Below are 16,142 nucleotides of genomic sequence, written 5' to 3'. Positions count from 1 at the left end.
AGGGGAAACTGCTTATATGAAATTAATTTTGTGGCAGGCCAAAGGCGTAGGAAATTTTAACCCAAACCATTGTTAGTTAGAAGCAACAAAACATGACTTTATACAGTCTGCAAACATCTTTTTCTGCAAAGACTAAAAATATATGATTCAGCCTTGTGTTTAATTTGGAGTATTTTTCAATGCTCAGTAACCTGTGGCTTGCTTACTTTGTCTTTCCTCTTCTTCTTCAATGACTCATTTACCCAGTTCCTTATTTTGTCACAATTACACATTACAGAAACTATCAAGTTATTCTTTAAAGATGCAATTCTACTGATGTATTTGACAAAAGAAGGGACGGTGACTATGGCAAAATGAGCTTTCTCTGCTTCTTCCTCGAGTATACTGGTAAAACAAAGATGATGTTCTTACCTCCTCTGACTGTTCCCTTGTTTGTACGGGTGAAGTTCTTCTTCCAACTGTAAGTCGATGGCAAGGAAAAGTCAGTCCCGAAACAGCTAGAGTCATCTACAAACAAAGCAATGATCGTTCATTAAAGCCACAGTCTCAATTGAGGGTTGTTCGGTGTGTTTTTTTAAGGGTGCTTTGAGATTCAAGCTGAAAACTACACTGCAGAAGAACAAATTAATTATACAAACATAAAGAAAGAAGCCTGGAAAACTAAAATGATTGCTTACATAAAAGTATTCAAAGAAATAACAACTGAGTTGTACAGGTATGTATACACAGAGTATCAAAACAAACTAAATGGAATTGGAAACTCAAAACTGTCTTGAATTGTTATTTTCTCTGGAATCAGTACTGAATTTTAAACCATTATTTGTACGTGCTAACTTTAACAGTGGTATGCCTTTATGAAGTAAATGTAATTTTTTCCTTCCTGATCAATACAAAAATGTTAAAGGAAAAGCCAAGAGGTGCAGATACTGAGTAAAAATAGTTAAGTCATCTTGAAAAAAGCAAACACATTCGTTATCTTGATATAACAGTTTATCAACAGTTGTCACAAAAGACACAATCACAATGGATACTTAAAAATACATTTAATCTCCATCTTAGTCATTACGAATGTCAAAGGCACACGCCATGTCTCTCATATGGACAGGGACACCCATAAACCCAGCCATGCTGGCGAAACTGCAGTCAGCTGAGACAGGATAGATGGTCATTTACCAGTGTCAACAGGAACAACCCTTTTGCCTGTTGCAATATGCCTAAACTTCAACTTTTCAAAATTAATGAGAGAGGAAAAAAGCCAGCAGCATTTGAAAGAACAAATTGCTACCTGCCTGCAAACACACAACAATAAAATTTGAAGATCTGATCCTACATTGTATTTAAAAATGTACTAATCAATACGATCAGTACATTGTGAATTGTCCACTCTTCTCTGATCAGGAAGAATCATCTGTGCCATCCTTGCCATTTCAAGCACCCTTCACACATTTCTTTATGCAGCATTAAGTGTACACCCATCCTTCTGCCTCTTCTGAAAAGCACATCAACCCTGGTCAAGCGAGGTTGATGACCAGAAGCAAAATCTTCTGAAGCACCTACACCGTATCTTTGTAACACGTGGCGTAAATTTACAATGTGAATAGCTCTTAAAAGAAGACAGCCAATTCCTTTTGGCAACAAATTAAGTTCTTGCAGACCCTGGACCTGACAAAATATTTGATGGTGTACAATTCTTGGTGATGTGGAGAAAGATAGTTCTCGCCATATGTTCAAAATATTGTTTCTAACGGTTCCTTCAGAAGAAACACAGAGGACGGAAAAAGATTTTCTAGATCCTATAAAAATGATTATTTTGTGGGGCGCAGATTGTGAGACTGCCAGTATGTATTTCAGAAATACAGCATCCTCCTAATTAGACTGTAAAACATTAGGGTAAAATAAATTTCAATCTTCCTTAACAAGAACTGAAGAATAAATCACAAGCTTTAAATTTCATTTACTGCCATGAGCACCGAAAATACCCCATTTATTTTTATACATAATTCAGAATGACTTTATCACTTGCCTGCTAGAACTCACAAAGATTTAATTTGCTGCAGGTTGAAGCAGGCTGATTAAGCAGGCTGGTAACCAAATGAATGTTAACCTGTCTGAACTAGCCTAGTGTCACATTCTCATAGCAAGGTTAAACAGAAGTTTAGCTGCATACAAAGCCCAGCTATCGTCTTAAAGGAAGTGAGCAATAATACTCTGGAGCAAATGAAATATTAAAGACGACATACAGGTCAAGACCAATTACCCATGAAACTCCTGTGACGAGCATAAGAACTGTATTCTCTGTAGTAACCCACCAGTTTAATTAGTATTTTTATAAGCTTTTAATAATAAACAAACCTCGACTGTTATAAAACCTGAAACTTTGCCCTGTGTTTACCACACTATATAAAATACTGGTAAAACACACACACAGGCACGCCAACCACACACGGGCTGAAGTCCCCTATGTAACAGCATCAAATACCCTGACAGATGCCTGGAAAGGCTCCCGATATCTTTTACATACACATTAAAGACAGAGTGGTAAGATCAAGCAAGCAGTTATTGTGCTGCTTCATCACTTGGCCCAATAGCAGGGTGTTGCAATTCCAATTTGCAACCCTATATTATAGTGTCAAAGCGTCTCTCAAAAATGAGCTAACAGCAGAAGGGGTTCGACATCAGAGCACATTTCATCCTACTCCCCAGACAGTTGCTGGAATGTTGTTTTTTTGTGAACATTCATGTGAGAAATCGCCTTCCCCTTTGGCTTTTTTGAGAATGTTTTTTGCAAAGTAAAGGCTAGGACAAATAGAAGCTCCGCCTTTCATTTCAAAACAAGCTAGCAACATGAGAATTTCTCCAGAACTAAGTTATCTTCTTTCTAAGATAAAGAAAGAGTCCTCTCTCAAGAGAGACTATTGCACCAGAAAGTTAATCCTTATGTTGGAAATTATAAAAACATCAATACTAAGCAAAAGATTACTTTCCAGGCCGTTCAGTCCAGTGCTGGGGACAGCAAAGCTCAACTTTCACAAATATTTTGAACACTGATGGGAGCACTTGCTGAGTGTCTCATTGGCAAGAACTGCTTAAGGTATCAGGCTGCTCTCAGAGAGTTTTTCCTAAATACTGCATTTGCCAACTCCCAAACAGGGTTGCTGTACATTAGATGCATGAAACGCTGTGTCGCAGTAAGGGACATAACCTTTTTATCAGCTCCAAAACTGAAAACACTGGTCTGTAGCCTGAGCACCTGATTATCCATATTCTCAATTCATGAACCCTTCTGATTGGGCAAACACTCCAAAGTCACTAACTTTTCAGAATTATTTCTTTTTCTGCATGAAAATCACCATAATTTGATCACGATAGCTTCAATTGGATGGCTTTCATGTGCACAAGAAGAGATACTGAAAGTCCAGACATAGGCAGGACTCTTGGCACAAGCTAGACAGATTATCGAATAAGTAATACACTAAAGCAAAACTAAATAAGGTTATTCCACGTTTTCTAGGCAGTATATCCACACATGTGCAAGTCCCTACTCAGAAGGTCTCACAGCTGAAAGGTACAGGAGGAGGAAACAGAATCAGAAATAGGCAAAATGACTTGCAAAAAGCCACTCAAGGCAATTACTGAAAAGCCAGATCTTTTGTCCATCACTACGTATAGACTGCTCACGCTTGTTGGAAGTTTAAAAAGTCTTCCATTTTCTATAGCTTTTTTAAGGAGAAGGAAAATAAAACTGAAGGCTCAAAACATTCCAGGGAGAGTGGCAGTAGGAGAATCCTTTTAGGAGACAGCATAGGTATTTAAACAAATGGATTGCTACTGACATGCAAATAGGTAATGGTACAACCTGGACTAAAAGCACACAGAGGATGCTTGAAATAATATTTTAACTACTAAAAGAAAGACTGCTACCAAACTTTACAACCTAGAGAGAAAAGAAATGAGCCTAATGCTCACTTGTGCTTTCCAACACTAAGACACTGAATTTATTTGTAAACGTTCAGTGTAAGATGATTTGTATTTCAATTGCCAACAGTAATAATTGGGGGATAAAGTTAAGCAACATCTTTTCTGATCTGAATGTGCAGGATTCTTTGCCAAGAACTTTCCAGATCAACCTAGAAATATTTGCCAAATCCACAGCAAGACCAGGTGCTTTAAACAATAGATTATTCTTCCTGTTAGAAAGTATCATTTTCATGCAGAAGCTTCTAGAAATATGCTTTAGAACAATCTATACAGGTTGGTGGGGTTGGTTTCTTTCAAATCTGTCTGCAGCAGGAGAAGAAATCAGGAACAGCATGCAATTCCAGACTGCTGCCATCACACGCTCAGAATATGGGAAAAATGAGAAGTCCATAATCTTACAAGGCTGCAATCTTCTAGAAAGACTTCGTTAGCAAGAATTAATTCCCACTCTTGCAGACTTCTGAAATTACAAAGGAAGGAGCAAACTCAGTCTCATGAACAAGCCGAGAGATACTTAATGAAGACACTAAAGACCTCAGAAGGATAAGCAGTATTATGGACATGAAGCAACAATTGGAGAACTGCAGCTACAGAACTCTCTCTGCCAAGAAACGCCAATACAAAAGTTATAAGCTCAGTGTACTGCATCAGGAAAGTAGTAATTGGCTATGACAAATTGTTCTTCCTCACATTCAGCCACACACTGATGGAGATAAACAGCACTTCAAAAGAGCTTCTAATGGCAACCGTATCTAATGAAGAAAGCATGAAGGCAATCCCTAAGAGCTTCCTAATACTTTACAGAATACAGTTGGACATCCAAAATGGCCAATTTATACCAATAATCTGTAAAGAGCTAGATCTTCTTCCTCATCCTCAACTATCACAGTCATTTTGGAAATGCTCTCTCTTTACTCCATATAAGTACAGAGACAAGTCTCCCCAGTGATCTGAATAAAACACTGAGAACAAATCTTCGTGTCACTAAACTGCTTGTATTTGAGTCAAAACAAACTTCAGAAAATAAATTATGGTAGGAAGACAGGCAGGCTCTTGAAGCACAGCATTTACAGACTAAACCATTAGGCCTGTTATTACCCTCTCAGTGCTTATAATTGCAAAGTATGGCCTTTCCAGAGGGATGAGATGGAGAATGACCTGCCAAATTGCTGCCAAGAGAGTCAACGATCTTTAGTAGAGCCGCTTCCATATCAGCTAGCTCTGGAGCAAATCAAACTGCCTACTGCAGTCACCAACAGCAGGAAAACTTCCCCAGGAACTCCAGAGTTTCACAGGTGCAGTAGGTGAGAGAAGTCTGCAAAACATGTCACCTCTCAGGAGATGAGAGCCCCAGACAGGTAATGGACCTGCTCTGGCACGACTTGAGAGGTTGTGCTGTTCACAGGATGCTTCTTGTCAAGGGATCCCCTTTCTCTAAAAGCATGTAGCTCTTTTAACATGAAACATTGAAAACAAACAAATGATAATGTTTAAGGCAAGTAGGAATATTGATTTATTTTGTGCTGTTTGTTAAGAAGTTGCTACAAGAGTAACGAGAGCTTTGAGTTTTTGGAGTGTGTGAGAGTTCTGCTTGTTTGGTTTGCTTCAATGCGCTTTAATGCATCTCTCGAAACGTACAGGTACTTACTACTCTTCCTGTTAACCAGGGCAAGTTATTAAATGTAGCCCTTCAAGTGCATCACTGATAGTTGTCAATTTTAAAAAACAGCTTTTGACTGTTTAAAAGACCACTTAAAATGAGAAACAATTTCAGTCACTGTGACAGTGTAACTATCTAATTATTTGAGCTACTCAAATGAAGAATCCTTTCCAATCACTGGAGTGGTATTTTTCCATGGCAGAATATTTTATTTTCTAGTATCATTTTTTGGACATAAACTAGAGATTCTTGATCATTTGCTCTCAGAAATTCAAAGGTCAAACTATAAACCTTACAAAGCATCAGGAAAAAATTCACAGAACACTTGATACACATGCAAAAGAGAGGAGTCTATCAATGATACCAGATTTCACCTGCTCATGGCAGAGCAAGTGAAGCAACAGACATTATCTGACAATGGCAAATCTCAACCTGAGCAAAAACCTTGCAGTGGGCATACCTGCAGGATTTTTAATATAAAGTAAAAAGATCATAAAAAGAAATGCAATTTCTGTATTGCTTGACTGCTATGAATCAGTTGAATTAATTAGCTGTACTTCTAATGCAGAATTATGTTTGGCTGTATATAATCTACAGAAAACTAAATGGGGAAATTTTCATAGTGTGATTTCCTCCTGAGGTAAAGTAAAATAATCCATGTTTTCTGCCTTTAATACTCAGAGATAAGGTAAGCAAACAAAATTCTGGTGTATGAAAAAAAAGCATGTTTTCTGATACTTGACGCTCCTTCATAAATCTCCCGTAAAAGCAGACTAATTCCCAGTCCTACTCAAGGTCAGCTTGTAGTATATTAGGCAAAAGGAAGTAAAGTCTTAATAACCTGCCCCCTGGTTCCAGCATCCTGAAAAATAATTAAGTAAAATTATAGTTCCAGCTTTCCAGCTGCACTTACTAGCACAGCTGCATGGAAGAAGCCATAGAAAAAAACCTTCCCAAAGATATCACTCCCTCCATGTGTAACTGCCAAGAAGGTACGTGCTTTCTAATTCATCCTGTCAGACTCCATAACGTGAATAGGTAGAATTAAATCTCACGTTTATTCCAATGTGGGGGTGGGTGGATTTAGTATACAAAGAGCACAATTTAGCCTTTTGGGTTTTGTAATGTTAAGGAACACTCAGATTCCCTAATCCCAAATCTTTCAAGCTGCTATCTCTAATTTCTGTGTATTGTAGCTCTCATAATTGGCCCAAAACAACCAGGTGCTCCACCCAGGGCAGTACCTTTCTCATCTCTCTCTCTGTAACGCAGTGTCTTTAGAGTACCACATCCAAGCATTTCCAGAATTATACTTCATGTTCTGGGTATTGATATTAATCCTGGTAAAAACTGGCAACGCCTACTCTCCCCTTGTTGAAAGAAAGGGGAAAAAAAACATCCTAGAGAGTACCTGTGCTGAAGATAAATCTGCTATTCGTTAATAGGGAGATCTGGCTGGATAAACAATCTCCACAAGTCAGTAACTGCAGTAGCTCTCTCCTATCTCAGTATTGGTTTGAGAATGTTTTATGCCTTCGCTATTATCATCGTACAACCAGGGTGCTGCTTAAAAAGTAAAAGAAGATTATCTCCAGAATATACCAAAAAATATTATTACTTACCCTGTGAAGTCAAATTTCGATAGAGAGTATACAAGCATCTTTAAACTCAAACCCTTTTCTTTTGCCCTGGAAACAGCAGCAGGATGCGAGCAACTCTCAAGAGTACTGCTAGAAGTGTTGTAAAGTCATTGTGAATAAAAAGTTACTAACTAATTAAGAAGTTCATGCTAAGCTTGAATAGCCTTTGAACTGGAGCTGTTTCAATGAGGGGAACTCTACTGCAACTACAAACTTGTAACCACCCCCAATAATTATTATCACAGTACACACCAACTCTGAAATCTGTTAACAGACAGCTGTGGCTTTGGCCGCAACTAGCTTCTCGTTATTAGCCAGCTGAGGTTTCATGTTAGACACAAAAATGTTATCCCAAAATAGTATTTATAAATCAGAAGGTCATCAGCTGAACAAGAGCTCTTTCTAGAGGCTGCATAGCAGGCAGCAATACACACGTGGAGATTTCTAATACAGATATATCACACAAGAAATTCGTAATCAGAAATGAATGCACTGCTGCCTACAGACTGAAAGCTAATCCTGGTTCAAATACTCCATGTGACAGCCCTTTCACTGTGCTCAAAATGTGAGCTGCTTAGCTTTTTCATTTACTGGTTTACTCACTGATACATAGCTAATGTATAAAGAAACAAACATGACCAAGTACATTTCATAACACGCCATGCTCAATTGTTCAAAATAGCCTAAGACAGAGCTGCCCGTAGCAAAATACTCAGTGAGTGGCAGGTGTCTCCACTCTGAAAATTTCACTTCCATATAATTTGATTCTTTTTCTTGTTGGAGTAATGACTATGATGCCTTTTCCCCCTCATCAGGTAAGAGAAGGGGTAAGGACAGAGGGGTAATGCTTTATCAAGCATTCCAGTTTTCATATTAAACTTACTATTCTGTTATCTGACTTTTTATTATCACCGATGCTAATTCCCTGAGTATGATAAATGTCAATGACTCTACAGATGTTGTATATATGCATTTTCTTGAAGCTAGGGGGGAAAAATGGCCTTTTTTGAAGACAAATATACGAAGTTTGAGAAGGAACATTTCTGTCCTAGTTTTTCTCTTACACTCTATATGCATATACAGTATTTCTGGCTGAGCTTGGATAGGAGGTGTATTAGGGATCAAATGCCTTCATAGCCCAACTGCACCAAGAGTAGTAAGGTAACAAACAAGACAAAATAATTAATCCATTTTTGACATCTTGCCTGAATTGCATGGCTCCTGCAAAGTGTGATTCTGTGAGCCTTTCCGTATCTTCAGGTTCAGTCCATTCTCTATCCTTCCAGCCAGGGGAGGTAACAAAATGATAAGTGAGAAATTCTCTCGCTTCTTAGTCTAGACAGACTTCAGTTTAGATGTCTGCAAGGCATACTCATCATTGCTAATCCCTTCTTCTTGATGGGCAGATCCCAGAAGAATTCAAACAAATTAATTTCTCCCAGCCTACCAAGATGTCACCCATCTCTCCTCACTGGACAAATTAAGTTCCCTGTTCCAAAAGATTACCATACTAACTGTGTGGAATGGGAAATCAGAGAGAAATACTTGTTTCTGCAGGGTTAGATGAAGGCACAGACTTATGCCACAGAACTCAGGTCTTAATTCTGAGTCAGAATTCTCAGGGTGATCTAGAGAACTGCAGACCAGTCCGGTCTAACGTTACTCCCCCAAAAGACACGGGACCAAACTACAAAACAGTTTGAAATGCCTAGAAAATAAGTTATCCTGCTTGTTGCTTACCACTGGAGCAAGACTGCCCAGGCTGCTCCACAGCTGAGGCTGCTGCTCCCAGCTCACTGGCACTTCCATTTTTCTTTTGTAACTTTTTTTTTTTTTGAGATTAAAGAAGTAAGCAGAACAAAAAAAGGAAGGAATCTTTTTATGGTGATAGGGAGATAGCAATTAATGCAGCACATGGGAAAATCAAAGTGTAAAAGGGAGGGAGGAAAGGTAGACCAAGTGAATGATGGCACCGAAAGTTTTGCTTCCACACTTGAACTGTAAGAGTGGGAAGTTTTTCATTATACAAACAGATGAAGAAAATAAAGGTTTCTGAATGCATCCAGCACAGCCCTCAACTATAAATACTGAAGCAGGGGAAATAAGAGTGTGGGAACTCTTTGGCAGTTTCTTTGTGATTCTCCAGAGAACTTTCGGTAGCTCCATGCTCCTTCCTGGTTGGAGACACAAATACAGAGAAACCAATCCATGCAGGAAGGAGGTGGTGGGCTCCCAAGCAACTGACCATACTTGGAGTCTCATCATTTCAAGAAAAATGATGCTGTGGCACGAGAGATCTTTCATATTAGGTTGTTCTTGCCATGGCTCTAGTTCTCAGTGTTTAACCAAGCATTATTAACAATGTGTGGGCAGCCTGTTGTGCTCAGACAAACCCTCACTAAATTCCTTGGGAATAAATAGGCGCTCAACACTTTTAAACCCATCACTTATCACTGTACAATTATACATTAAATACTCTATCTTGTTTTCAGTGTCTAACCTCACAAAGTCAAAGGGATATATAATTTGAGAATTCATGCATGTTCATGTTTAAAAGTAATGTTTAAAACGTTAAGGGATTAAAGGTTTTCTGTGAATTAATGTTTATCTTTGCTTCACTCTTTTCTAAAAGATAGGAAGTATTCTTTCATTAGTAACAGACTGTGAAACTACTTCTATCCATACTGAAATACAACTTTATACATAAAACAAGCATTGTCACACCAAAAATGAGCAAGTATCCCACTGTAAATTGAAGACATATTACAATGAAAAAAAAAGTCTATCAAATGCATTGTTTATAAATTTAGAGAAACAATGGCTTTTTTTTTTTACTTTGAGATTAATTATGAGACTCAAAGACACTTACTACACAGAACTGAAGGGCTCTCTTCAGTCTGAACTGGTCAAGATGACATTGCTATTCAAGTTTACTACATAATTTTAAAATTAAATTAACCAGTTAAAGCTCATCTACTACCCACATAAAGCCTTATCCCTTCTTGAACAACAATAGAAAGTGGATGTAATTCTACATCAGCCACTTCATCTTTTGACATCAAATAGCATGAGCTGGGAAAAACAGTCAAGTATGCTCCGGGTTTGTTTGTTTTATTAAACTATTGTGCAAATATTAAAATGAACAGAAGAGTTTAAAAAAAATTGACAGCCCTTGAAATTAACTTCCTCTGGAAAATAACTTCATTTTCATTACGTATCTTCAATACAAAAAAAAAAAAATCTTGACAGGTATTCAACGTTTCATTTTAAACACTAACTGGATGAAAAAAAATCTCGAGGGTGGAGTGTGTTCAGGTTATAAATCAGCAATGCTTATTTTAGCTCCTCACAAAGTGTTGTTGAGATAATTACTGCTGACAGCTTTATTCAAGGTTCATTTCACTTTTTCTACTATTTTTCCCCTGTTAGAAGTTCAGCAGGGCCCATGGGAAGATCCACCCCTCACACCTGTTGGGGTTCTTCATGTTACTGAGGCCAGTTTGGACACGTCACTTCAAATTAGCATTGTGCCAGCGCGCTGTGACAATTACTTATCGCAGGTTTAACTTGAAAAAAAGTTTCTAATCCAGCCACAAGAACAGTGTCAGAGTACGTAATTTAAACCTGTCAACACAGGTTGTAGGAAATTCATTCCAGGGATTTCAGTGATGTTCCCATGGTAGATCTTTGAACTATAATGAAGATTAAGATCACAAAGGAATGCTATAGAGTTAGAATGCAGAACCTGAATGTTTAAAAATTAGTATTTTTTTTAAAATTAATTCTTTAGATTAGGATTAAGAGACTGCTTTGCTTAATTCTCCAAAATTCTTCTGTAGTTTACCCCAAGAGGCTGCATATTAAATGTGTGTGTCTTATTGTTTTGTTGCAGCATAAAGACACAACCCTGGGAGATCTTTACACAACGTGCTGCAGGCAGCAGCACCGCAAAGATGCTCCGGCATCCACTCCTGGATAAAAAAAGCACTCGGGGTGAGAGGAGGAGGAGGAGGAGGGAGGCTGGAGAAGAGTCCACGGCAGAGCTAAACAGGCTACTTGTGCCTTTCAAGACAGACACCAGATGAGGAAACGCTGGGGCCACAGCGACAACCCCAATAAAGCCAGCTTCACAAAACACGAAACAGAGTTTCTGTACGAGCTTGAGAAAAAGTAGTGCCCGGTGCTCTGGGAACACCCAGCCCTGGTATGCTCGTTGAACACACATGCCAATTTTTGCTACGGTTGCCGCTAATCACCGGCCGTATTACTGTGAATCTATCACTCTCCTTTGCTAGCTGAATGAAAGAGAAAACGATCCCCGGTTTTGATTACTTCTCATTTGATTAAGCCTAGTTAGGCAAGCCAGGAATTAAAGCAGGAGGACAGATACTGTAGTCCTTAATGTTGCTTCAAACTGCAAATATATTTAAAGAAAACAAAAGGAAAAATAATATTTCCTCGTTCAACAGATTCTACAAAGGAGGAGGTATGCTTGAGAGACTGAAATAAATACCCATGATCACTTACAGAGCTCATTCTTCTTCTTAGACAAAAACTGTAAATATTAAAAAGGATGAAAAATCTGCCAAGCCATTTGCAGCTATTTGAAACACAGGGTAACAGAATTAAATAAACGCTGAAAGACCTGGAACACAGTTAAGTATAGACCATGGGGCTAATTGTGGATCTTGAGTTAATTACTTTCCACTGATACGTTTTCTCAATGGTCTTTTACATCAGTTTTTTTTTCTTTCCTTGGTCTGAACCCCAAGGCAATTCAGCGTGCTAGCCTCCAAACTCTGGGTGATTCATTGTGTACTTCTGCCTTAGGATTTTTAGTTCATGCAGAGAAAGCCAGGCTTTCACATCAAGTTGATGTTAATGTGCACTGACAAAGCAACAGTAAAGGAGCTTCATGTTTGTCACAACGTGCACTCTTTAATTTAGTAATTGCTTTATACTGATATGCAAATAATGACACATTTCCCAAATTTCCAGTTCCTCGGCAATGCTTTCGCTAATTACTCAGTGGTTAAAACTTATGCATGTAAATTGGCTAAGTGAATTTATTAATAAGTACACCTGTGTGAATTGATCTATAAAACATCCATAGCCAGGAACAGGTCATAACTCACTGTACATTCATTCCCAAATGCCTCAGGAACCAAAAATAAATATTCCCTCACCAAAACAAGAGCTGTTATAACTAATAAGAGTGTTATTCATAGATAAGCTGGGATTCCCAACCTTGCCCAAGCTAGAGAGAGACTGCCTTTAGGTGAAAACAAATACCAGGAGTCAAAGCATCCATCCATTTCATGTTGCCTAATGAGAGGAGGATCAAGGTAAACAAAAGAAAAGGTCTGTAAGAAAAAGGACAAGAATCCCACTAGTACCTGAAAAAGTGGGAAATCTCCAGCATCCACTCATCCACCAGTTCTCTGTGGACCATCACATGCCCTGCAGTCTGGTTATGGTATTTTGTGATTACTTTTGATACTCTAACAGCCACTGTGAAAAATTCAGGTGCACTTAACGTGGATTCAGACTCATAACAACTGCAAAACCACTAAAACAGGGTTAACCTGTCTTCCTATATTTCCTTTCTTCAGAATTCTTCACAGTGTAAGGGCTGAAAAGTAATCAAGGTACTAACATTGTCCTGTGTATTTGCTGGCTTCTGTATTCAAACACAGTGTCTGTTGGGTTTCCAGTATTTTCTTTAAGTAACTACGTAATTGCCACAGAAGAGGGTATAATAATGCTGTTTGTTCTAAGTCTGACCAAAAATTCCCTATTTTTTGCCATTCAGAAGAGATATAAAACCATTAAACAGATTTATAAGGTATGAAACAATTGTAAGCAAAATAATCAGCAACAGTATAAGCCATCGACCAATTTGATTCATCCAGCTCACATATTGCCTTCAGATACTCACAGATACATCTTGGGAACTGCTTTGCATTCACAAAGAGTATCAGCCAAATACTTGGCACGTTTCTGGTCTATGGTGGGATGCCATTTACTTCACAGCATTGTACGATGCTTTGGATGGCAAACAGAAGAGTGCCTGGATATGTTTCCAGAACTATATAATTCCTTGGCAGAGTTCAAGCAGTTGTGCTGAGCAGCGCTGCTTCCAACACATGGTTCCAACACTGATGGGCTTTTTATGCTACCTGGGTATCACTTTGCTAGAAATTGGGTTTTTGCAATGTTAGCCTTTTGAAAACACGAGTTTCTGCAAAGGGTGATTGTTTCTTATTGTCTATTTCCCTTTCCTGGAATATATGAAAAGGCCTTTAACTCTTTACATCAGTAGAATTAAAAGCACTGAGTACATAACCCCCTCAATTTAAGTAAAACGGTTCAAAACTAGAAATAATAAATTGCATTAGTACTAAACAATAATATTCTTTAATGGTAAGTTGTTGAGTTGGCACAGGTCCAGCTAAAAATGCATTAATTTCACTCAGTATAATTATGTATTGAATGTGCTCGGTTGATGTAGAACAGTTTCAAGTGTAACAAAAGATAAAGAACACAATTAATAAATTAAGATTTATAAAGGGTCTTTCTATTCAGAGACCTCTAAGGACTACATAAACGTGAAATATTCTCAACATTTGAGACTGGATTTTCTTGGGTACTTAACAAAAATAAGGGGGCCAGTTTCTACAGAAAATCCAGCTGAGGCCATGTAGCGACTTTTCTTTGACTTCTATGAAAGTTCAGCATTAAATCTCAGGCCTCCTCTCAGAAATGAGAAGGCTTGAGTTGCTTAAGTGTTTTATTAAATGTCATAAGTAAAGTCTGCAGAGCTACAAATCTGTCTCAAGTCTATGTTTTGACCATTGGGCAGCAACTATGTTTAGAAAAGGAATTCAATCCAGCAAGTGGATTGCACTGGATTCAAGCTCTTCTCTTGTTTGGTAGAGGAAGTTAACTGTCTAAAATAGATTTATCAATTAATATTTCCTTCATTGCACGTTTTATCAACCATTTATTGGACTTCAACAGAAAATTCCCGACAGAGGACCAGATTAGCTCTATTCTAAGCTATTTAAAAATATGGATGAATTTAACATTATTTAAATACCACCTTTTTTTAAAGAGAGTGTTTGAGACTATTATATCAGGCTCTGCACACTACTAGAACAACTCCCAAATGAAGTTCTAGCAATAGCAATGATTCTCACTCAATATAAAACAAGTGATGCTGTAATTTTACATAGCTTTCTTCTGCTATCACACAGCAAGCCCACTTAGCATACACTTACTTAGAGTGAAACTCTGTTTACAGAGTCCCAAACACTTTCAATCTGTCGCAATGGATTGTATATCTTCTCGTGAAGCTCTGCTCTGCTTATATAGTGGAGTTTCATTACAAAAGAAATAAGCACTACTGTGATAATCCTCCAGGAATAATGCAATTACCACTTATCAAACAGGTGTCTGCTGTATTCCAAGGAGATTATCACTTCTATTCTGCTCTCTGAGAGCAGAGAATAAAAGAGAAGCTGCTACTATTAAATGACTGACGAGAAAAGGAGTCTTTGATAATAGATCTTGCTAGCTTCTCTCAGCAGGGCATGAAGTAAATGTAGTCATTCTATAACGTCTTGGCACTGAAATGAATACTTTAGTTTCTGCAAGGTGAGTTAGAGCACTTAAACAAAACCACTCCTGTTAACTGATTCTGAAAGAGTATCTCTCTCTCCCCTCACTGAGTAACTCCAAGAACCTCAGCACCTACCACCTTATTGCCAAACCGTGCCCTTTGTGAGTGCTCCTGAACGAGGGACTCTGATCAAGCAAAAATGGGCTGCAGGGTGGCTCCACTAAACACATCCCCATTCAGAGATCCTTCCGTGACATTACAGTGTTTGATGAAGGTACAAAGGGATCTCAAAGATGGAGTTCCAAAAGTGTAGAGAACGAACGCTTTTTAACAGGATACAGTTGTGGGCAAAACTCTGGGTGAGTGCAATCTGATCAGCAAAGGCAATGTTTTTAGCATATTTTCAAAACAGCTTGTTAGTGGGAGTTAGCTCAGGAGATCCCTGAAAACGAGATCAAAAGCACTCTCCTATGAAATCTGGGATCCAGCTTAAGGTACACAAGGTGCTATTACTACATGGCAAAATATACATCTGGTTTGGAGGAAAGCCCAGCTGAGCATCAAGCACAGAGGAGGAGTTAAGAGGGTAAACAGCCTCCATACCTGCAGAAGGAGACGAGACTACTTCAGAGATAGCTAGTAATGGCCAGTGACTGTCTATAGCCAGGTGCTTCAGAGAAAGAAAGTCACTGGTGGTCCTGGAACAACTTTCTCCAGTGAAAATTACCACCAGTACATTGTCTCACAGTGTACTTCAGAGACCTGGACTACCTTGATCTATCCTACTGATACTTCTCTCTATACCTATGGTCATTTCTATCACGTTTTGATTTGCAGGTTCTGTCAATATAAAGGCAGGAATTGGAAGCAACACTGAAGCAGTAAATTGAAGTAGCAGCCTCAGTCAGTCCTTGTTTACTAATTTTAAATGCTACTCCTTTTAATGAGTTTTATGAACATGTCTATGAGTTTCAAAGCAGGATCAAACATTGTCTTAATAGAGCAAGCAGACTGTCAATCTCTTGCAAAAGAAGAAAACAGTAAAAGACGACAAGTAATTATATCTATAGTACTGCTGCCGTTTCTTATGCTTTAAAATTCCAATGACAATTGAACTTACTGAATGAATGAATTACTTATTAACAGTAACCTCAAAATTTGCTACCAGCCTTTCATACAAAACTAAGGTTGATTACAACAGGTTAGGCCAAAGTGAGGTTCAATTCTCCTGGTAGAACCTATA

At 38.3% G+C, this 16,142-nt stretch overlaps 1 protein-coding gene across 1 annotated transcript in view; it reads right to left on the bottom strand.

The window, feature by feature from the left end:
* FAF1 (Fas (TNFRSF6) associated factor 1) overlaps nt 1-16,142 on the bottom strand; it is a 170,113-nt gene that overhangs the window by 60,078 nt on the left and 93,893 nt on the right. Inside the window, exon 9 of the mRNA XM_014939409.1 lies at nt 412-507. Coding sequence (XP_014794895.1) covers nt 412-507 — 96 coding nt within the window. The remainder of the gene's footprint in view (nt 1-411; nt 508-16,142) is intronic.

This window comes from Calidris pugnax, unplaced genomic scaffold (assembly GCF_001431845.1).
Source record: "Calidris pugnax isolate Ruff unplaced genomic scaffold, ASM143184v1 scaffold18, whole genome shotgun sequence".
Lineage (NCBI taxonomy): Eukaryota > Metazoa > Chordata > Aves > Charadriiformes > Scolopacidae > Calidris > Calidris pugnax.
The sequence above is the reverse complement of the archived record's forward strand: the minus strand, read 5'-3'. Positions and strand labels throughout refer to the sequence as shown.